Source organism: Pleurodeles waltl, chromosome 4_1, assembly GCF_031143425.1.
Source record: "Pleurodeles waltl isolate 20211129_DDA chromosome 4_1, aPleWal1.hap1.20221129, whole genome shotgun sequence".
In the NCBI taxonomy this organism is placed as follows: domain Eukaryota; kingdom Metazoa; phylum Chordata; class Amphibia; order Caudata; family Salamandridae; genus Pleurodeles; species Pleurodeles waltl.
This window is the reverse complement of record NC_090442.1, coordinates 783946007-783970782: the sequence shown is the minus strand read 5'-3', so window position 1 is coordinate 783970782 and position 24776 is coordinate 783946007. Positions and strand designations below refer to the sequence as shown.

General features: G+C 42.2%; 1 protein-coding gene across 1 annotated transcript in view; it reads left to right on the top strand.

Annotated features, from left to right (window-relative positions):
* Nucleotides 1-24776, top strand: part of LOC138288168 (src substrate cortactin-like) — a 113397-nt gene that overhangs the window by 61491 nt on the left and 27130 nt on the right. Inside the window, exons 7-12 of the mRNA XM_069229480.1 lie at nt 1172-1282; nt 5490-5600; nt 15326-15436; nt 18858-18913; nt 20476-20545; nt 22651-22796. Coding sequence (XP_069085581.1) covers nt 1172-1282; nt 5490-5600; nt 15326-15436; nt 18858-18913; nt 20476-20545; nt 22651-22796 — 605 coding nt within the window. The remainder of the gene's footprint in view (nt 1-1171; nt 1283-5489; nt 5601-15325; nt 15437-18857; nt 18914-20475; nt 20546-22650; nt 22797-24776) is intronic.

Here is a 24776-nt window from a genome sequence, read left to right as displayed (position 1 = left end):
TTCTTTTTACAGTAATACGTGCTTCAGTGTCAACTTTCACCGAGTGTTCAGACTATGCCTATTCTCCCAAGTCTGCCAAAGCACAGAGCCATCTCTTTGAAGCTCCTCAGATGTTTCTTCCCAGTGTGGGTCATTTGCTGTTATTGATCCATACTTTATTGCTGGGTATCTCTATACTTAGTCATACAAAGCTCCCCTAGGTTTCTACAGATTAGCTCTATCAATTACAAGCTATATCTTTGCTGCTACAGATCATCTTTCTAACGTGTCTAGCCATATGCTGCCTCCCTGAGGCACCGGGGAGCATAACATTCAATATTCATCCTGCATTACCAAATTTCCTCCAACGTTAGTCAAACACATCCAGCATCCCGATGAACCACACGCTCTCTGTGCGTTGTAGAGCCATTTAAAAAAAAAAAATCCGTATCTGGCACCAGTGCAAACCTAGACAGCCTGTCCACAAATTGCAATCTGTACTCACTGCTAACACATAATCTGCACCCGCATTTCCTGTAGTTAACCATGATTTTCCTTTCACTGAAGCATATTCCTTTTTTAGGTCGAGCATAGCAGCGTGTTGGTATGTATCTGGGCCTTTAACCACGCACACTGCGCGCCCATCACTATCACTGTTAGTGGGCTTGCCTTTCACAAAGCCTTTCTTTTCATTGGTAACTGCTTTTCTCTTTGTCCCTCCTTAGGGCAGTTTTGTTACTGGCTTGGGGACCGACCCTGTTAATTGTTCCTTTGCCAATAACTTTGACTGGGAGCAAACTTCTTTTTCCTTTTGTGTGTCTCCTTCACGCACGGAGGCGCTTTGAATCAGCTTGCTTATGTCAACTGTTTTACTTTTTATTTTCAGTTTGTGTGGCAAGAAAAGCCCAGTTAGTAATTTCATAACGCAAATAGCTCTAACTCGAGCAAATGTGTGACCCGTTGCATTGCAAATGCTTGTTTTGGTTCTGGCTGACCTTCCATAATGACCTTCCAGGAAGGACTGCGACCCTTCTTTTCTCTTTTCAATGATTTCTCCCCACGCTCATCCTCTTCCTATAGACGTGTTCCTGAACTCAGTTTGACTGCCGGCAAGCCCGAAGGGCCATCCCTGTGTCTTCGGCCATGCCTACTATGCTCAAAACCATTCATCCATGGAACCTGTTTCTTTCAGATTATTCCAAAGGCTTCGGTGGACGGTATGGGGTGGAGAAGGACAAGGTGGACAAGGCGGCCGTCGGCTTCGATTACAAGGGTGTGACAGAGAAACATGAGTCGCAGACAGGTGAGACATGAGCGCTAGCAGTGACTGTGGCTTCAAGGCGTTGTACAAGAGAGGTAATCACATGGAGCCAGCCGGCTCTTCATCGGCCCCGAGGTGAGTCAACAATATAGACTCGAAACATGCTGTCTGTTTCATTGACAATGGAAAAACTTACCAGAGGAATTGCATCATAGAAAAAGCTCTTGTCTTGTGAGTGCAAACACAAATATATCATTCTTTAGTAAACCTGACGTATTTGTTTCTGCCAGCTTTTTACTCATCACTTACCCACATAAAGTGGCCTAGTTAGGTCATTCATGCAATTTCTTTTTTTCTTTTTTTTTTACATTGTTTATACATTAAAGTACCCATATGCACCCCTAAAACATTTAGGATCAATAGAATATACCCTAGGAGGTATTTGGTAGAAACTACGGCCTTCCCCTTATTCTGGCCTTTTACCAATGTCAGGCCAGACCTCTCCTGACAGGGAAATTTGAAAGTGCGGGTCCGGAGGCCATCAGCCCCATCGCCTTTTCCTCCCTTTTGATGGCTCTGCACCGGGCAACAATTACATGGCTAAGGGCACCCAAAGGACTGACATTTCTTGCCTACATGCAAGCAATGCCGCATTTTTAACAACCCAAGGGCATTTGTTACTGTTGCAGATGATGCCGCAAAATGTCAGTCAGAAACAGATCCAACTACCTCTTACATGCTCAGAAGCAACTTCCCCTTTCATTCTTGCTGTTTCTAGGCCGCCACTTCTCAAATAGTCTTGCAGCCGTCCTGGTGTCTTGTATCGTTCTGTAAGAACTGTGGTCTTGTGACTGGAGATTGACAGAGCTGACTGACCGTAGGGATGGCATTGCCTCCGGCTCTATAAGAGTGCACTCTTTCTGAGGCAGGCGTGCCTATGTGGAGCCCTGAATAGGTTGCGTTTTGCAAAGAAGCATTTGACTTGACCAAGGGATGGATATTTGAAAGCCATTGAAATCACTGACACATCTCAATGCCACTCCACCTCATGTCCATCAGTGCAGAGTGGGTTCCAGAGGATGGCGATGCTGTCCCTATGCCAGTGCTTTAAATGGAAAAATAGAAGTGCAGGTACTCTCTATCAGAGTACCTGCTTGTATCTGAGAAGTGCCGGTACTCTCCAATTAAAAGTATTGCGTTTTTCTTGAGATATGCCGGTACTCTCCCTCTCAAAATAAAAAAGTGCCGGTACTCAGTACCGGAGAGTACCGGCCCATTTAAAGCACTGCCCTATCCTTGAGCACAAAGTAGGCTCCGGAGATGCCGACAACTCTCCTGACTGTGAAGCATGCAGTCGCTTTGCTGGCAGTCTGCTTTCAATCCATCTGTACAAAGGAGGCTTCAAAGATGAAGATTCAGGACAGAGGGAAGCGAATGGGTAGTGGTGAATCTCTTCTCCACCCTATGCAGAGTGTGGCTGCGCAGTGTCCTTACATATCACCTGTGCAGAAGTGACATGCTCTTCCAAAACATCATTCAGGAACAGGGGCCAGAGATGAAGATGGCCTTTCTGTCTGTCACTGCAGAGCAGAATCAAGGAGTCGACCTGCACGGTGGGGTTCATTTTGCTGAAACGTGTATGCCAGCCTGGCAAATGCGCCCTCTGAAAACAGAATGACTGATGGACAGCGTTGTGATTGAGTTCGGCTCAAGTCTAAAAAGGCATTTGTTTCTGTGAAAAGAAAACAATCCCCCTTACGGGCCTGGGGTATTTTATTAGCTTGTTACAGACATTTCTGTGTTTTCCTCCCCAGTACCTCCAGCCCTCACTAATAAGTGGCAGAACATTCACACCTAGATAGGGTGAGGCTACTGCTACTGTGACCTGACAACTAAGTAGTGGATGGGCCACTTAACAACTACAGAGCCAACTTAGGGCCCATGATTGGAAATGTGGCTGTTCGCCCACCTCTAACCGAGGAGAAATATGGTGGCATTGGTTGGGTTTACAGTGGGGCTCCCACTATGCTAAATGCTAATTAAGGGCCTCATCCACACAACAACTTTCTGAGTCCCCCCTTGGGTTCTGCACACTCTTGCACTGCCAACTTTGCAGTTGTCGTGATAACTCCCAATACAGGGTAAGTTCAGAATGGGCAGTTTCAAGTGCCAGCGTGGACTAACAAATGTAATTTAGGGGCTACTCGGTCGCCCACCAGCCTGCCTGGTGGGAGATGGACCACCCATCTTATCTAGTGATTCCTACCTGCCTGTAGGGGATGGCTGTGCTAAAAGTGCTTCTGCCGGTACAGTAGATGCCCATTTGGCACCTCTTAGTAACAAGCGAATTGCCATACTGAAGCAGCTTGTTCGGTATTCTATTTTTTCTACATCAGTAACAACCCCTCAAAGCAGGGGCTATTGGGAGTTTGTTGCTAAGACAGGAAAAAATTAACATCCCTGATGTGCAGGAAGTATTTTTCTGTCAGCAACATTTTATATGTCCCTGGCTGGGTCTACTATGCATTGCATAGCCGTGACTGGCAGAACAAATCAGGTGAGGAAGCCTGCCCTAAATAGGGTTGTGCATTCACCGCTCTGACCCAGCAGGCTCGTGGTGGATCATCTGCTGGGTCTAGGGTTTCTGATGGTGGATTCAGCTGAGGTTCTGCCATCAGAAACGTGGTGGTTCACACACCCAGTAAGGTGGAAAGCTACGTGATTGGCGGGATGATAGTTTGGCTATCTGTGTTGCTTCTTCCTCCTCAACAAACGCTAAGCAACCCCCTAAATAACTACATAAAAATCGATTTTAAGAATTGTACGTGTGAAGTCCAGTTTGCACCTTGTGGCCATGGTTCTCCTTTGTAAGACAGGCCATATGTGTAAAGTTTATTTTCGTAGTGACTGGCAGTCGTGAAAAAAAAGAAGTCAACAGTATTCATGTAACTGAAGCCCAAGAGTACAGGGCCCTGGAACCTACAGAAAGTAATTGCAATTTCTGAAACTTTCCTTCCGTCATGCAAACATACAAGGATTGCAATAACACACGAGGCTTCCGGAAGGACTGTCTGCCAGTCAGTCAGGGTCAGTGCTTTGTATTTTGGTGACTCAGAGACTGAAACCAACCTCGTGCCAGTGTCGCCTCAGTCCTGCACAATTGGGTTGTGTATTAGGGTACTGCGAGCCAGTGAGAGAGCAGAATGGCGTTTGCTCTTCCCTGTTTGCGAGGGTGCATTGTATCTCCAGTTCACACACTGGAGGACGTGTGAGGTATGTTTAATGTGGCCTGAGTCGGTACTTTAATGTTTCATTCTCCCAGGCATTTTAGGACCTGCGCCCGGAGGTCATTCTCCTTACAATCTTTTATTTTCTAAATTTGTGTGTCTTTTTGCAACCACCACACGGTGATTATATTTGTATATGCAAAATAATTACATTTTCACCCTTTCGCTACACGTGTACCCACCCTTTAGTCCCTCATTTTTGTTTCTAGCCCTGTTGTTTATAGTTTCTCCACTCTTATTGTTTTATAATTGTTCAACTAAAAAATGTGTTGCATACCCGCACTGGATAATAAAGTACAATGCAAAGTCACATTTATGACATATTCGTACCTCAGCGGTCTGCGACTTTCCCACCTTGGTTAAGTGTGCATCGTCCTTACCTCTTCTTCCTCACTACTACTAGATTTTATTTTCCATTGCCATGCCCAGCTTTGACTCTGATGTTCCCCTTTTCTTTTTAATCACAAAGACATATTCCTTTTCCACTGATTTCAGTTATTAGCCTCAGCCAGTAGCTAATTCCTTATCGACACAATGTATACCAGTGTTTCCGCTGGGGGTTCTCACACTTCAACAAACTCAGAATTGTAGATTTTGTGGGTTACAGTAGTAATTATGCTTAGTTTGCCAACCATCTTGTCCTAAACTTCCTTGTTTTTAAATATTTAGCTGGTTTACCTACCTACCGGTGTACTTTTTTTGATCACACTAGAAGCATTTCTCCTTGGACAGTTCTAAATCGTGCCATTTTATCTGGAGTATATTAAAGCACACACAAAATAAAGCACTATAATTTTAGCACATTTCCAGACATAATTACTTTAGGCTTTGGTAGTAAAGACTGCTCCCATTTTTCCTTTATTGGTATACTGAGCATTTTCTTCCTTTTCTCAATTTTAGTTTATCATTGATACTAGGTTCCTATTCTTTTTCTTTTCTAATGTTTGTTTTCTTTTTGGCAGATTACGCAGTTGGCTTTGGAGGGAAATACGGCGTTCAGAAGGACCGTCAAGATAAGGCTGCGCTTGGCTGGGATCACCAGGAAGCAGTGAAGCCTCACGAATCACAGACAGGTATGTCCCACCCCATGTAGTCAAAGGTTGGTACATCCCTAGACGGGAAACATCACTTATAACGGGGCTAATGCAATGCTATGCATTGATCATGCTGCCATTATCACGCATATGTGTTTGCTACACATATGCGTGGTAACGGCAGAGAAAGCGGTCTAGCTGTCTGGCCGTTACAGGTGGGAGGAGAGAGCAGAGGAGAGAGAGTTAAATGCAGCAGGGAATGGGGTGGGGTTGGGGTGTTTTTTAGGACAGGACGGGGGGTTGGGGAAGTTTTTAGGAAACTTAGGGGTAGGTTTTAGGATACAGGGCGGGGTCAGGTAGTTTTTATGACAGGGCGGGGTAGATTTTAGGGTTCAGAGTGGGGGCAGAGGAGGCGGGGTAGTTTTTAGGACAGGGTGGGGAAGGTTTTAAGGTTCAGGGCGGGGTGTTGGGATAATTTTTAGGATAGTGTGGGGTAGGTTTTAGGGTTCAGAGTGGGGGGTCGGGGTAGTTTGTAGGACAGGGTGGGGTAGGTTTTAGGTTTCAGGGTAGGGGATCGGGGTCGTTTTTAGGAACGTGCAGGGTAGGTTATAGGGTACAGGGTCGGGATAGTTTTTAGGACAGGGTGGAGTAGATTTTAGGGTTGGGCTAGTTTTTAGTACAGTGTGGGGTAGGTTTTATGGTACAGGGCAGGGGGTCAGGATAGTTTTTAGGACAGGGCGGGGTAGGTTTTAGGGTTCAGAGCGGGGTCAGGGTAGTTTTTAAGACAGGGCAGGGTAGAGTTTAGGGTCCAGTGTGGTTGCGGGGGTCAGGGTAGTTTTTAGAATAGTGTGGGGTAGGATTTAGGGTACATAGCAGGGGTAGGGGTGTCGGGTAATTTTTAGGACAGAGTTGTAGGTTTTAGGGTATAGGGTGGGGCAGAGTAGGTTTTAGGGTTCAGGGCAGGGGTGAGGGGGATAGTTTTTAGGACAGGGTGGGGTAGGTTTTAGGGTTCAGGGTGGGGGTCAGGAAGTTTTTAGGGCAGGGTAGGTTTTAGGGTTCGGTGGGGTCGGGGTAGTTTTTAGGACAGGGCAGGATTACTTTTAGGGCTCAAGGCAGAGGGTGGAAAGGTCAGTTTTAAGCGCTTGGGTGGGATGGAGTATGGTATCAAGCGTAAGGGGGCAGAGCGGGGGAGAACGTACCATGCATGTTCCTTTACCAAACATGCTTTTACAATGAAATTCGTGGTAAAGGCATGCATGGTAAAGGCATGCGTGGCAAAGACATGGTCATTGTTGAGACTGCGTTGTGAAGGCATGCGTGTTATATGCATGTGTTGTTCCATCATACATCCATACCAGACTATCTACTCGTAAGTGGGTATATGACACAACAGCAAGCACATGTGGGCATGTTCCACACTATCGAATCACAGATGGGTATAATCGAGAGCATCTGTTCACAAATAGTTATAGCTGTCACCATCCAATCACAACCGTTTTTTTTTTCTAATAAGTACTTTTCTTTCAAGAGATGCGCATGAGAGCAGTATATCTTCCATACTCTTGATTCTTTTGTGAATTTCATAACGGGCCCAAACTGCAAGTCTGATCTGTGATGTCCAACAGGTTTTTGATGCCTTTCTGAAGAATAACTAAGAATACGAATAACTTAATTGTAGAAAATGCAGCATCACTTTACTTAACAAATGATAGTCCTTGCATCCTACTGTAAGGAAAGGTATTTTCTTCGTCCTAAGCTCTCTAAATAACATTGATAATTCTATGCACCATTCAAGGGCCCTTTTCAGAGACGTGACTTCCTCTGGATTTACAATAAATAAGCGATTTGCCCGCTGTTCTAGACACCTCTATTTCACCAAGGTTTTCACTTGTTAGTTTTGAACTTTTTCAGCCTTTTAAAATAGGGTTCTCTGTTTATATCCATGTTGTGTTCTATAGAGTACACAAAGTACACTTAAGACTTTGCTTATCCTTCGTAACCTTTTGGTTCAGGGCACACCAGACGTTCTATTGACTTCAGTGTGGGCTAAAAAGTCTAATAACCTAAAACCTAAAACCTAACCAAACAAAATAACTTCTCGACCCTCAAAATAAGACTCATTAAATTAACCTGGAATGAACTATGTTCATGGTCTCAGACAGCTGAGCTCAAAAGATAAACACATTGTTGGAGATACTGAAAATAATCTTGCCCAAATGCCAAGACATAAATGCACACTCCCCCGGCCCCCAAAAAAACCATGAAACCCTCCCTTGGAATATTTCAATCTCCATACCAGGCAAAGGGAGACCTAAGAAATAAAAAAAAAGCGGTAAAAAATCCTGATTGCCAGTGAGCCTAATTTCCAAACACAACATCACTCAAGGAAAAGCAAAAGCAATTCAAAAGGGCTGCTGAAGTACACAACATTTAAAAAAAAGATCACTTTGTGCATTGAGTGCATAAACAAGCTTGTGAATTAAGGGTTGGATGTACTTAGCCATTTAGGGCCAGATGTATCATGAAGGCCTTTTGCGATTCGGAAATATCGATTTTTAAGAAATCGCTATTTCCGACTCGCAAAATGCCATGTATCACATTTGCGAATCGGTAATAGCGATTGCTTAAAAATTGCAAATGCTATTATCGAATCGCAAATTGCGATACCGGCCCCATTCGCACCTATGGGCCTGTTGGCCCATATCAGCAAATTTTTTGCATTTCTTAACTAGAAACCGCAATTTTGAAAATGCGAAACCCCAGGGTGCTGGGGGCCTAAGGCCCCCTCTGCTGCACCCCAAAATTATTTTTTACACCATGTAAGGTGCACACATGGCAAAAGGGCATGTGTGCTTCACATGTAATGTTTAGAAATGCATTTTAAATGCATTTTTATAATTTGCACATGGTTACCACCAAGTTCAACTTGGTGGTAAATAGCGATTCCTAAATGCCCAAATCGCATTTAGGAATTGCTTCATACATGTGCTAAGGAATCGCAAATAAGGATTCCTTATTTGCGATTTCTTATTTAGAGAGTCGCAATTTGCGACTCTCTAAACAGGGTCTCAATTTTAAGGAATCGCTATTTTAGCGATTCTTTAAAATTGCGTTCAGGAAGTCTTTCATACATTCTGAAATGGCATTTTGCATTCGCAAACGGGCATTCACACCGCTTGCGAATGCAAAATGCCTTCATACATCTGGCCCTTAGTGGTCGAAAAGCATGCGAATTGTTGAATCACATGGTTTCCGACCTCTATATGGCTTTTATAAATGTACTAAATGTACTAAACTCATTTTGTGATTCAGTAAATGGTTACCTAATTGCAAAATGGGTTTGGAATTGCATTACAAATCATAATTTTGAAAGGCTCGTCCATTACAAATTCAGATTTCGCAATGTATTGCTTCCCCTTTTTTGAATGAAAGAAATGTTTGTATAGAAGTGGGCAGTATCCCAGGGGACACCTGCCAACTCTTTAACAAAAGTTTTTAGAAAAGCCCGTTTTTCCTTAAATGCTGCCCTTTTTCTTTGAATGAAAATGGCTGCATTAAAAACAATCCTTTACTTGATAAAGTCATTGTGGTCTGCAGACCCCAGCTGACCACAATGAAAAATGTCCTATCTAACCAGAAGGAAAGTTTCAATTCTATTAAGGACACGGAGGCGATGATTATGCATAACCTTCTTCACTTTATTTCCACAGCAGATCCAAAGACAAGAATAAAAAGTAAAAGATAAACAAAGACTACATGCCCGATGCGGCTCATAATATTAGAGTCTGTAAATAGTCCAATCAGAACACAGCCCAGCCTATAAGTAGATATGACGTCCCTTTCTGTTCCTCTTCTTCACTCGAGGAAGTTAAAGGTGAATGTAGTTTAATCCATTCCTTGGTTATTGCCTGCGTAAATAAAATAAATTATAAACACGTTATCCAGTTCTTTATACAACTTTGTTATGTTGCAAAAGAGAATACAGTGATGAAGGGGAAGAAATTTCTTTCATTGTGAGATATGCAAAGAATAATTTGTATTCCAACAGTTAAGTATTTAAAGCATTGAAGGCATTGCAATAAGATGGTTACTTTCTGGAATAAGAGAGGTATTAGATGAAGGGAGGGAGAGGCTTTTATGGAGATCAAATGCCTGGGTGGGATAATCCTTGCCTCCGTGTCCTTAATAGAATTGAAACTTTCCTTCTCGTTAGCTAGGAAATGTTTCATTCTATGTCAGGAGCGGAGGCGAGTATTATGCATGTTTAACACGTACTGACAACCAGAGATCAGGTTCTAAAATGGGTTTAAATTAGAATAATTTTTTGAAGGTGGATTCCGATGACCAATCCGCTGCATTCATGATGTCTTCAAGTCTACCACCTACTTGTATGGCTTTAGAAACCATTGCTCCTCTCATGGAATGAGCTCCAAATCTATGAATGTCAATACCTGCCTCTGCCAAGATCCATCTAACCCATCTGGCAATGGTAGGAGATGAAACTGCTTTAATTGTTTTTGTAAGGCAGTGAGAAGTTGATTCTCGCCTGCAGATCTGATATCCATGGTCATGTCTTCGTATGCCTTGATACAGGTAACCACACATATTTTTGGATGATCCGGAAAAGCAGGATAAGAGACCACTCTGATATATTGTTTTTTGTTTCCCTAGAAATAGTGAAAGTAACACCTTCAGGAGTAAAGGCTCTAGCAGATAGATCTAAGGCTCTAACATCAGATACCCTTTTACAGGAAATGAGACATAGTAGGATAGCCAATTTAGCTGATAATTGTTTATGAGATAAGAGGTGATTATCGTGCCATTGGGAGAGAAAAATAACAATTACTTCATTGTCCCATAGTTCTGAATATCTGGGTACAGGGGGCTTAGAAAGATGAATGCCTTTCATTAATTTTCATACCCATGGATGTTCACCTACTGGTTTGTTATTAATGGAGATATGTCCTGCAGAGATGGATGACCTAAAGGTATTAATGGTGAGATAAGCAGACCCGAGTAGGCCAGCTCCACCAAGAAGTTTAGCATATACGTAAGTTCCTCCCCCAAGGGATCAAGATGTTTCTCCATACACCAACGATTCCATCGGTTCCAAGCCAATCTATATGTCGTGGTAGTACTTGAGGACCAGGCCTGTTGAATTAAGTGATTAGCTTCTTTTGAAAGGTGTCTATTTTTCCAATGTCCCCGGAAATCCTCCAGGCCATGAGGCAAAGATGGCCTTGGAGAACTAACGGGTGAGGAGATCCTTGATGATCGAGAAGTATTAAAGGAAATGATGGTAATCTGATTGGGAGATCCCAAGACAATTCCATTAGTGCCGGGAACCATGCTTGAGAATTCCAAATCGGAGTCAGTAGAACCAAGGACGCAGTTTGGCGTCTTACCTGAGCTACAACTCTGGGAATCATTATGAATGGGGGAAAGGCATACGGAAGATCCTTCGACCAATCTTGAAGAAAGGCATCTATCGCTATCGCTTCCAGATCTGGTCTCCTGCTGATATATCTCATTAGTTGGTGATTCAGACGGGAAGCAAAGAGATCTAGGTCGCAAGGCTTCCATCTTTCCATCAGGGCTAGAAACATTTTTGGATTTAATTTCCAATCCATGTTGTCTGTGAAATTCCTGGAGTTCCAGTCTGCTACAGTGTTTTTGATCCCTGGAAGATACTCTGCCACTACAGAGATCTGTTTCTGAAGACAAAAATGCCAGAAATCCTTTGCTAGTTCTGAGAGGGCCTTCGATTGAGTGCCCCTCAGGCGATTAATATGCTGGACCGCTGATATGTTGTCCATCCACAGGAGAATCTAACAACACACTTTGTCCTTCGTGAGAGACTTGATTGTGAAGGATCCTGCCAGAAGTTCTAGACAATTGATATGGAGAGAGAGTTCGTCCTCTGACCATCTGCCCGCCCATAAATATTTCACCATGGAGCTGAGCATAGATTGAAAGGGTGAGCTTTGAACTCGTATATCTGCCCTTTCTTCAAAAACTGAAGAAATCTACAGTGAGGAGGAAAAATGGGGACTGAAAGATATGCATCTTTGAGGTCCAATCTGATCATCCAATCGTTCGGAAGTAGAATGTCTCTCAATAGATGAATGCCTTCCATTTTGAGGTGGTGATAAACTATCCATTCGTTGAACTCCCTCAAGTTTATTATAGGGCGAAAGCCCTTGTCTTTTTTTCTCTAACAGAAAAATGTTGCTCAAAAACCCACTCAGGCAAAGAGCAGATCTGCAAATGGCTTTTTTTCTGTAGGAGATCCTCCAATTCTAAATTTATGAGATTCATCTCTTGAGTTGAGAAAACTAAAGGTCTGGGATGGGTTTGTTATATTGGAGTTCCGAAGAACTCTATGTGAAAACCACAAACTGTTTGAAGTATCCAAGGATCCTTTGATATTGTCTCCCAATTGTGAGCAAATCTCAGAAGTTTTCTCCCTAAATATAGAGGGGAAGAAGGGATAATGCTTACCAGAAACTCCTGCTGGTGTGTTAGCTCATCCTCTGATGCGGTTGCCTTTGGCTCTGCCAGAACCTCGAGAGGGGTAGAATGTTCCTTGAAGACCGTCATTCCAGCCGGTGTTCCTTTTAGGGTATCATCTAAAGGGGCCTTCATGGTAAAAACGGCCAGAGGAGCGACCCCTTCCTTGTCCAGCCCCAGCAAAAATCTTGGCAGGGAAGATCTTTTTAATGGAGTTTTGGGCTTTGTCTAGAGCCGAAAAGGTTGCCACAAACTTGCCTAATCCCTTGATAAAAGGTTCCCCAAAAAGACTGCCCTGGGCTATAGCGCCTGCCTCAGATGTAGCCAAATCACCAAGTTTGCTGTCAATTTTGATAAGCAGGGATCTCCTGCGTTCTGCAGCGAGAGCACAATTCACAATCCCCAAGAGGTAAATAGCTCTTTGAGCCCAACCAGCGATAACCTCCACAGAGAGCGGGGTTCCAGATTGTTTAACCTGTTTCACTAACTGGATAGTCAGTGTCAGTTGGCCAAACTACATCCAAAGGTTTATCTTGGCAATTTCTCCAAGATCTGTCAATATCCTTTTTAGTATCTTTAATATACTTGCTAAAAAATGTACATAGCTTTGGGTCTATGTTGGGAGTAACTGCCACTGTGCCTGGTAAAGAAGGTCTGGGACATTGTGCCCTAAGTTTTTTTCTGACCTTTTCTCTAGGGGTTGGCGTATTTTATCAGCCACATAATCAGCTACCTTAGGTTCAGGGACCTATTCAGAAGACCTGGGATGATACATTTCTGAAGGGTTAAACATGTCGAAGTCTTCTTCAGGAGAATCAGGGACAACCGAGTTGGGATGCCAAGGTCTACTCAATGCTTGTTCCTCATCTGAGGCAAAATCGGCATCCAAAACACCCTCCCGTCCATGGGGAAACCCAGAGAAAGGGTCTGAATTTTTTGCGACGAAGTGGCACATTTCTCTGGCTAGGTCTTCCTCCCGGTAGGCACCAAACTCAAAATAAGAGTATATTTAAAAAATATATTTTCCTTTTTTTTTCTTTAAAAAAAAAAAATATTTTAGCACAAATACATTTTAAGGAAAAATATATTATCACCCAAATAATAAGTGGGCAGCCCCCTCACTGGTGCTCTTAATATTAGTTGAAAGATGTAGGAAAAAATAAAAATGATAAAATATGGCCACAAGGTGGAGCAATTTCATTAAATATAAACACCAAATAGGTGTTTTAAGCTAGGGTTGGTCCGGGGAAAATCAATTTGTGACAGGAAGTCAAAGAATTTCCTGTCAGCGTTTCCCAGAAGCGCGCGTAGCCGTCAGCTGAGATGCTCTCAGAGAGCCGCCTCAGAAACAGCAGATGAGCCTGACAGTTCAACAAGAGGCGCGCATGCGCCTCCGTCAAGCTGTGGGAGAAAAACAATAAAATAAGCGCTCAAGCAAGAAGACTACCGCGTTTCAAGTTAAAACAAATAACATACAAGTTCAAACAGTGGTAAGTAATAAACATTAGGGAAAAGCGTTTATAAGAAGGTTTGCACTTAACTGACGAGCAGTGAAGAAAGAGGAAAATGAAGGGACGTCATATTTACTTATAGGCTGTACTGTGTTCTGAGTGGACTGTTTACAGACTCTAATATTATAAGCCTGATGGGACATGTAGTCTTTGTTTATCCTTTACTTTTTATTCTGTTCTTGGAATCTGCTGTGGAAATAAAGTGAAGAAAGTTATGCATAATCCTCGCCTCCGGTCCTGACATAGAATCCCTGTGAAGCATCCAACTGGGGTAAGTGGCAATTTATGACCTACCTCATTAATATTCATGAGGTAGGTTGGATTACAAACCACTCCGAATGGTTGATATTGCAAACTGACTGATTAGTACATAGGTCAGTTAGCAGAATCCTATCTCATTTGGAAAGCATCCGTGCACAATTTGCAGATGCTTTTTGCAAAATAAATTTTTGTACATCTGGCCCTAAATGTCTGATGACAGAGTAGTCTTTCCAGATGTTAAATAGTCCCTTATGCTCTGCAATGGAGGAGGAAGTATATTTCACAAAAACCTAATAGAAAGAAAGTGAGACAAAAATATTCAATTGGACTATTTCAGGATGTGAGTGACAATGTCTTAAGCCATTTGCAGAAGCCTTCTGAGCCAATGGAAACAATGGCTGAAAGAGGCTGAACCAATGCCTGTTTGCAGTGAATGGAACAGCGCCAAAACCTGTCAGTCCTAAAAAGGGACTTCAGTCATGCATGGCCTGTTACTAAGTGATCAGCAAGCAACCAAAGTGAATTAGACACCACTTACCAAAGACACTTGGTATCTGCATTGCAGCACTAGCCTTCACAATGCTAACAGACAAACTCCACATTGCAGATAAAAGAAAGAGTCATGAGTGAAAATCTAACTCTGGTTAAAGTTGAAAAGCAAACATTCAACATAACAGTCAAAAGCAGAAGAAAAATCAATGGTAGAAAAAAAGGATCACAAGACTTGCACACACACAGTTTATTGCCATAGCTACAGAGACTTTAAAAGGTTACTACTACCAATTTTAGATAAACATAGATAAATGATTTAATAAATCATCAAATCGCTACTGTTTAATAAGAAGACTATGTTAAGCAGGTTTCATTTATTAACAATTAGCAATTACGACCAGAGATGGTAAAAAAACACCTGTTATACTAGGGAAATATACCACCGATGGTTAAAATGCAGTCTCTTTCTGGTTACTTGCTATGGTAAAGTTACAGCTGATGGTAATTGCTTTACTCCAGGTAGTCTCCTTTATTGATCAGAAAACCAGGTGAAAAGGTTGGCAATTACCACCCAAGATAGGATCATCTTTGTACTGGTCCTAAAAGTGAAAAAGTGATAACTCCCAGAATCAGATGTCAAAATGTAAAGAGTGGGATAGGAATTGTCACTATATACCCTGATAAGAACAGAGAAGTAATTTGTGCTGCAGAAGCTCTAAGCCACCCTCAGAAATTTAGCACACACTGAGATACTAATGTTTACCACTGGTAGCACATGTTTACACTCTTAAACAATGCAGGGACTGAATGATAGGGAAAGATAAAATAAAGTCCTGATAGTTGGTGTACAGGCTCTTAAGCTCAACACTCATCCTTCCTGATCCTCCCCCTTCTTAATTCCTCTTTTGCTACATTCTGGCCTCTTTCCTCAAAGCTCTCTTTATGTGATTAGACAATTTTCTCTTGCAAACCTCTTATTTCCCTTAACAGATCATGCAGTTGGTTTTGGTGGAAAGTTTGGAGTCCAGAAGGACCGTCAGGATAAATCAGCACTTAACTGGGACCATAAGGAAGAAGTGAAGCCTCATGAATCACAGACAGGTACTTACTGCTCTGTCGAATCACAGTCAAGATCAGGGGTCTCCAACCTTTTCTGTAATAACAGCTTTTTATGTTCAATGTAAAGCATCACTAGCTACTAATATGAGTGTTAAGTGCCCTTGCATTATCAGTGACTAGCTAAATAATTGCATTTGTGTTATGTATGTGAGTGTAGGTATGAGATGTCTCCGGATATGTGGTAGTAAATAGATTATTAAAACCTGCAGAAGCACATTTGAAGTTGAATATCTGATCTTGTAGACCACAAAGGTTTGTTAGGAAAAAAATGAAACCATTTAGATTTCCCAATCTCAACATTCAAAATTCTATCACTGCAGTAACGACCTGAACAGATCCACCATCACACTTGTATAATGGGTTGTAACTGCGGCATTATCAGTGCATTTGTAAGTGATCGTCATTGGCCTCATGGAAGATGTCATAGCCCACCAAATGACACACTCTCCACTTACCTTTATAGGATCCAAATTGACTCCTACTAACACAACATGCACTAATATTAACACACCACTGTATAGCTAAGCTCTTAGTGACATGACTGAAAACAATCCCTTCTTGGTCAAAAAATACTGATCATCCTAATAAATAATGATCTATCAAATATATGGAGAAGTGACAGAAAAAGTTAATACTATAGAACAACAGCTAGTTCAGCGGACCATTAGATTAAAAAGAGTTTAGAACACAACCAGAGGCAGGTTGTATTGTTATAGACCATAATGGATGTCGTAATAGACAGTACAAGCTGAGCTAAGGAAAATTGGCATACATATTTCAGAATCCTTTTCTAAAGACTTTATTTTCAGCTGCTGTTCTTGGCAGCCATATTTTAAAACTCTTTCAAAGGACAATTCTTGTGGCATCAGCAGTCTGTAAAGAAATGTGTAAAAGAAATTTTAATGGAAAATGAAACCAAAGATTGTGAGGAAAAAGGTTGAAAACATTAATGCACACACGCACACAAACACACACACAACATGACATACCTATAATTATGAGGACCGGCCATTGACCGAAAGGAAGTGTTTGTATTTACTGGTCTAACTCCACGCACGCTTTAATAGTAAGAAAGGTTATAATCCGGACCTAGGCAAATATAACTGCACTTTTAGTTTTTTGATACACTTGCTCGAAAATACTTAAAGACACTACAGGGACCGGTCGTCATAACGCACTGGTCCTCACAAGGACAGTGTTTGTGTTGAACTGACAGTGTTTACCTACGCTATGAGGACCAAACCGGTCCTCTCAGCATGACACACACATACGCACACACACACACTTGCATACACATATCACTGAGAAAACTAAAGTTAATGAGGAGTTAAGGGCGACAGTGGTATAACAGTGGTAACACCAAAAGCTCAAAAGACATACAATTGTCAAGGGAAGGTACTAGCTAAACCTTAGCCTGAGGGTCAAATTGTTTACCCCCTGCCTCCCCAGGCCTCAAGACCAGGAAGGTGTAGAGGTGGTGCATAGATCCTCTCCCTTAACAAGTGCAGATGGTATATTTATTCTCCCCAAATGTTGTGGGTTTTATTATACCAAAAGCAAACAATTGTTTATTATTATTTACTATAAGTATCATAAATAAATGTTAGTCCTCTCTACAAGTCATGCAATGAATATGTTTGATGGCTGGCATAGCTGCGTAGAGGGACCTACACCAGCCATCAAACAGATTGTCCAGGGCTGGCGAAGTCACAACCCTTGCTTCAAGACCCTGATATGCCTCAGTTCCTCTTGATTTGGGGCATACTGTAGTATCACGGATTCAAGTAGCCCTGGGTGCTTTAGGCTTAAGCCATTTGGTGTTAGGGGCTGTAAGTCAATCAGGCTGCCATACCACCTACACCCATCCTGTCACAGGGAAGGGTGGAGCTAGGAGTTTCAGTAACCCCATCCTTCCTTTGAACTACTTGGTGGGGTGTAAAGGCAAGAAGCTAAAAGCTGGAGCCTGCGCATCACTGTACATGCTATAACTTTCAGTTTCATTCTTCAGTGCCTGAGGTGCAGGCAAGTTGTGTACCTGCCTTGAGTGTCCATCCAACATCAGCAGCTCAGTAGCTGAAGCGAACAGGTAGAGAACATAAATAACTGTTGATTCTGTGTATGGGTCAGAAAAAGAGTGTGTACATGTGAGAGCGTGTGTTTGTATGGTTGAGTGCGTTTATGACCGAGTGACAAGGAAGTGAGTACGAGTGATTGACAGTGGGTGATGATGAATGTAACTGTTAGTGAGAAATAATGATTTAGAATGAGTGAGAAAAAGTGACACCAAGTAAGAGTGAAAGTAAAAGTGAAACCAAGTGAGTGAAAGGGAAGAAAGGCAGCCATGACAAAATGCTGGCCTTTTCGTACTAGAGGTAATCTTTGACATATCAGCCACCCATTGTGTGTGGATGGCAACAAAGGCAAAAATTCTCGTACTGACATATTGTATGTATATCTTGGGATGGGGGGCACCTGTGACAATATGCTGACCTTGACAGAATGGAAATATTATTGACGAATGGGGGCAAAAAAGTATTGTCAAATCTCTGGGAAACATCAGGCTTCATTGGCTTGGTACACAATGAAAGTATGTGACTATTCAATGAGTGCCCTCTCAGAGCCTATGGATTTTTACTATTTTTTTTAAATAATTGTGCTTAAAATCAACTATTTGATCTAATTGTTTTCACAATTTTTCTGGGAGTGAACGGCAACACTCCTCTAAAACACCCCTAGAAGAAATCAGACTTGATTTTTCTGCTCATATTTGCACTGGAATTCGGGGACAGTATTATGCCCCATCACTTTCAAAGATCAACAGCTGCCACTGACACCCCACCCACTTCTGGCCACGGATAGGAAAGTATATTTCCTATCTCTTCTCATCCTTATATGCTGTTCCAGTCTATGCTGTCTGTTCCATTGTTTTCAGGAGTTGTCTTTCTGCAAACCTTCTCATTCTCTAGTGTTGTTGCTGCTTATGTCTCTCTCTGGATCCTCCGTTCCCTCTACTCGCACTTTTTTTCCAGGGCACTAACTTAAAAGCGGTCTGTTTATAGCTCCTTTCTACATCCCCTTGAACTTCTGCATGATGTCTCTTCCGGTATCCTCATGATATGTTTCTCTGCATGCTCTCTCCTTCTATGTCCTTAGAAGTTAGTTCTCTGTATGCAGTTTCGTATTTTATCCTCATGTTCTGTCTGTCAACACACTATTTCTTCTGTATCGCCATCTGATGCCGCCTGCATGCTTTCTCTTTCTGTGTCAATAAGAGCTGGCTCTCTACATATGATCTCTTCCTATGTCCTCCTGTCCGGCCTCTAGTGTTGCTGCAGCCTCTCCGAGCATCTTCAAGAAGTTTACTCTTTTTTAGGTAGGCTATTTACTTCTTTGTATCCCACAGACCATGCCAAGGGCTTCGGCGGTCGGTATGGAGTCCAGAAAGACCGTGTGGACAAGGTAAAACTTCTGAATGTTTTTACACTGCTGTAGGTGTGATAGGGGGCCAGATGTAGCAAAGGTTTTTACCCATTCTGTGTCTATGGGAAAAAGTGTTCGTACATATGGCCCTTACTCTTCACTTATCAGTTTCTGTCTCTCCTTGGTACTGAGCGTCCTAACGTGACAAACTACTACTTTCAAGTTGCTTTGACTCCTGTAGAAAGGAGTCATCCCTACTCCAGATGTTCTTTCTACTCTCAGGGCTTGAGAGAAACTTTATCTCTGTAATTTGCAAATAGGAATGAACAAAGGCAATTTCTCCTCTGATGGTACACAAATAAAGTGAGATCCTTGCATTTTGACTTGATATTTGTCTGGGTTTGGCTGAAAGTGTTCGGGTTGCAGAGTCTCATTTATTGAACCCTATAGTATTACGAAATCCCAACATGGCATAATTCAACCGGTTGTATGTCAGGATATTGAGTACATTAAGTACAAGTATATATATTTAATATTCTTAAGTTCACATCTACATCCCTTGAAGATGTATGCAATGCCAAGGTGTATAGATATATTGACCTCCACTGACTCCCCTTGTGGCCAAAAGTGCAGTGGAAACTGCTAAATGTTTTGCTCACCATGACAGAGGACTTTCATGCAGATCGGAGCATTTTCTAATTCTTTTCAAAAAGAAAATCCCAATTTGGGGTTATCTTTCTGAAAACAATAGCAAAAGAAAAGAGTTTGGTGCCCTGCTTTGTTGTCTTGATGGAGCGTTGCACCAAACTATAAACAGCATTGACAAAAACCACTGTGATGACGGTTCTTTCCAGTGCTTTAAAAATGACTGCCAGCTCGCCAAAAAATAAATCAGGCACTTAATCTGCTGTAAGTGAAGCCACTGGGTACAGAGCAGGATAACAATGCATTCCAGAGATCATCTCACTCAAGCTAGATGTCCACCAGTTGAACAGGATTCCTGCAGAGGGACATAGATATGTGCCTTGTCACTCCACAGAAGTTAAAACTAGGACATAGTAAATAGGTTAGATAACTAAGTAGCTAAGATTCACAAACCAAAGAATAGATAAAGACAGGATTACTGTCAATTAGAAAGAAGTTCAACTGTGAGGAAAGCCAGTTTAATTATTAAGAGGGGATTATAATGCAGGCAATAATGACGAAGGCAACGGAAAATCAGTGTTCCTGGGATAAGCAGTGTTAGTCACTGTTATGTTATTTTTAAAGTTGGGTTTTGGTTGTCTTTTACAGTTTGTTTTGCGTGTTTTACCTGTTTTGTGCCTTTGTTTATTTTGCATTTTGCTTGCATTTTATTGGTTATTTTTGCTTGTTTTTCATTGCTTTGTAAATTTTTGGGTTGAGTTGTAGTAAGCTGCCCATGATTCATTGAATTTTGACTGTGCTTACGTTACACATAGGTTTTGTTTTAATTAATTTTAACCTGAGGTTAGGGTGTCTTTTGGTCATTCGAGTTTGCTTTCATTGTACTTCACTTGTACGTTCTGGTGTTGTGGGAGGGTTTCCATTGTTGTGACACATATTCTGTCTTTTCTACCTAGAGTGCGGCAGGCTTCAATCAGATGGAAGCCCCAACATCATCTTATGAAAAGACCAATCCTGTGGAAGCTGGTAAGCACACTGTGGACTCTAAGCTAGCAGGTGCTTAGTCTTGAGAAAGCCTGTACGTGCCCGGTTCTATGGGAGTTAGTATATGGTCTGCATTATGAAGTGTAGTTTGTGGTGAGTCGTGAGGCCAGTATGTGCACCGTGGATGGTGTTATATGCTCTATGCAAGGTGCTTATGATCTTCATATCTAATACAACCTTGTGCTCACTTCCTGGTTCACTATGTAGCAATGTGGGCACTGGTTCACCAGAGGGAGTACACCCTTGGGACTCACCTCACCAACATTGCACCACCACAGAAGAAAGAAATTGTGATTGTGTTATTGAATGCACCTCTGGGAGTTGCCTCCATAGCCTCCGTAATACCCTGGAAATGTTTATCCCTATGAATTTACCCTTATGCCTCACCAAACCACAGTTATTCTGATAGAGGGAATCAGACATGGAGTATGAGAATAGGAATCTGATGAAAGGATTGGGCATCTGACCTCCTTAGGAAATAAACCATTAGAGCTCACCTCGTGAGCTCCTTATCAACAGTAACTCAGAATTTTCTTTGAGAATCTGTAACCTGGACTTGCCTTACCAAGTCCAAGAAACTGGACCTGTGATTTCCATTAGGAAATCACAGCTGAGATTTACTTGGCAGATTTGTAATGGAAACAGGGCTTAGGATTCCTGTATGGAATAACACCTATAGAACTTAGCTCAGTGGTCTCTGAGGAAACTTCAGAAACAGGGCCAGACATCTCTTTCAATAATATACCCCAGGACTCACCCGTACATGCCAATAGACCAGATTCAGACAGGACACTACCAAGTTTTGAAGGCTTAGTTGTGGCTGTCTCCTGCCTGACATTGGCTCCACTCTAATAGAGGTCAAAGAGGGAAATACATTCTCCTGATCATTTTATTAAAACCTCCTGCTTATCTCATCTAAAATGTTGGCATGTATGCTCATGGCACCATACAGTTCATTGCCACATGAAAATATGACCTACAACAGGGGTAGTATTGCAGCTATGGGAGTTAACTAATCAGCTCCTCGCTTCACTCTAGCAAGCAGAAAATTGCTGAGGATCACCAGTGCGGATTATTGTATGGCATAAAAACCATTCGAGTGCATTGTTTGTCCCCACAAAATCACAAGAAAGAGACTCGGGTCACCTCAAAGAACTTAAAACATCTACCAATTGATAGACTGTCTAACAAGATCTTCAGAGTGAAGTGGTCCCCTGTGTTCCTCCATGAATCACAGTACCCGACTATGGACTATCACGTACACACCTGCATGGCCAGTAAGCCTCTCTGAAAGACTTAGACACACGTGTCCTGTGCTATCCATGTGGATAGTGACCGCTTCTTCTGCAGTGATTGTCTAGCTTGTAAGGGAAACAGTAAGAGTGAGACAGCATGGGTGTTTGCATAACAGTCTTCTGCTCTAGAAAAAGCTGATAATCAGTACTATAACTATGATGAAAAAGGTGAACAGGCTCTAAAAGTGTTGTGATCGAAGAGCAGATGTCTGAAATTTCCACAAGAAGCATAGCCTTTGTGATCTAATACATGTGAAATAGAATTGCAGTTGATAAATACATACATGAAAGTCCTACTGGAGAACAAATAATGGATTAAACAGCGAACAAGGTATTAATTTAATTGTTACATCGACCAGTATCCCATACCGTGAAAAAATAGAAGCTATATTTAGGAGGAAGCAGCGCCCTGTGTGCTTGCTACTGCTACTCTTTGAGAGTCAAATGTTAATGGGGAATAAGTGGGTTATTCATTTGAAATGAAACAGTGTCTATGAGTAGGAGACACTAGTGGTAAACAACAGTATCCAATACGTTGTTTTGTCCCTGATTCAAAAGGGGGGTTTTAATCATGTTTTTTTGCAGCTCCGCCATGTGACAGTCAGACAGGTACTGCTTTGTTTTCCTTGAACCTCATGGTCCTGGTTCAGTATCTTTTTTTTAACTTTGCCTTCTGTCAGGTCTTAGTCCATTTAGAGCACTCCTGATAATCACAAGGAACTTTCTGGTCATAAATGCGAGGCTTGAATAAAGCCCTGACTAATTTCTACAGAACATGCATTATTTTCACAGCATCCAGTGGTGCCAGCTCCCTGAAAGCCCGTTTTGAGAACATGGCAAAATCTGCGGATGATGAAAACAAGAAGCGGGCAGAGGAAGAACGTGCCAGGCGACAGGCCCGGGAGAAGCAGGAACGGGAGCAAGCCCAGAAGCAGAAGGTGAGAACTGGGATAAACTAATCCTGAATGACATATGAAAATTCTCTGTTCCAAAGAGAGGCTACAGTGACTAAGATCTTGCTTGTAGTAATTGGACACATACTAGAAGGCTTGGTGACATCGTTGTTGCCTACAAAGTGTGCAGGTTTGGTAGAAGTGCCATTGACAGAGATGCAGCTGCTGGTCACTGGAAAGTCAGAGTGTAAAAGAGGATACACATGGCCATCAGAGTCATAGGAAATGTTCTACCGAGAGAGATGATATTGGCAGTGATGGAAGCGGGCGGGGTATGTTCCAGGGCTGATGCTACCATCTAGTGATGAGTGTTGACCGTTGCAGATAGAAGTCTTTGATCATACAATATCTTGTGACTCCTCCTTGAACTCCACAATGCACCAGGAAAAACACTTCACTTCAGATTATTTTTCCATCATCAGGTTTGTGTGTTTAATTTTACTTCTCAAGCTCTTACTTCGAGGAGCTACAACTATTCAATGCCAGGCATTGGATTTCCAAAACAGGGCAACAACAGATTCTTCTTCACCACTCTCACTTCAAATTCAACGACTACCTGAGGTGTTTACTGAGGGCCACGTCTATGAAGATGACTTTTGGATGTGTAAGTTAATGAGAATACACCCTTTTGGTTTTGCCCTGTATGTAATTCAAAATTCCCATGGATGACACATCACCGAATGTGTAATCTCTGACCACAAGGAATCCACATGCTCCACCTGTAAGATATTTAAAATTGAAACAAATATTTACTCCAGGAGGGAGCATCATAGAACACACAGTAGAATGCAGCTACAAAACCTGTGGAAGCCTTTCCTGGTCACAAAACACAAAAGGGTATGGGGTTCACTTATAATGAGGAGCTATATCCATGGGAGATTTTCCTGGAGCTCCTTAACCTCACTAGGTGTATGAATGGTGACTGAGTGCTGTGAAGTGGTGATGAGGAGGGGTGTTTCCTTTACGGACTAGGTGGTCTCACACACTATATAGTGTCATGCTTCATCATTTGACCACCTAGCCCCACCCATGTAGGACAATGCCACCTGGGTGGACTCAACCTCACAGTTAAAAGAACGGGAGGGAGTGCGTACATTTTTACTTTCTGGAAATTGTGGGATCCAGCTAAGCTAGGGAAAAATATAAAAACACCTAGGCAGTTACCAGTGTGCAATCTACACTTTTAATAATGGTGTCTGCTGGTGTGTTAAAAACAAGGATGGGACACCTCTGTGAGAACTAGGACTCACTGGGTCACCTATCTAAAAATGGCCGACACGTTTCTGCCCTCTACAATGAGCCAAGGAAGGTCTGGGGTCATTCTTCAGGGCCTAGGATCCCTTAAAGTCATGCATTGCAGAGACAAACATCCAACACTCAGTAAGAGAGTGGGTAAAATATAGATAGAATTAATGCAGCCTACCTGAAGCCGAGGAACTACCTAGCGTATGCATAAGGGAACAGAAACGTAATTAACGTTTTGTGACACACAGCACAGCAAAACACACACAGGGGTGACACAGCAAGCCAGAGTCATGCAATGTATAAGAGTGTAACATGTATCTAAAATGAAAGTAACATCTTACCCCAGGTCTAAAGGCTACTTGCCCCAAAACTCCAGGAGGGGGAGTGTCCCCTTATAGTCACACACTAAGGGATAGGGAAAGAGGTAGACAAGGACGGCAGTAAGTATATACAAAACAATCGCAATTCTGTGGAGAAATCATAAGCGCCTGGTCAGATGCTACACTCACTGTGAGCTGCTTCAGAAAAATACCTCTGTTAGATAGCGTGATAGAAGGAGCTAATACTATAGAGCTGGTGTCAGTGATGGTGCAGCTTAGTGAGTACCTACGATAAGCGTATGGTAGGCAATATGCCAAATACGAGGTCAAAATCAGGTACAAACAGTCTAATCCAATTAACATTAAATAATTATAAGATCAACCATAGTTCCCCTGCGGC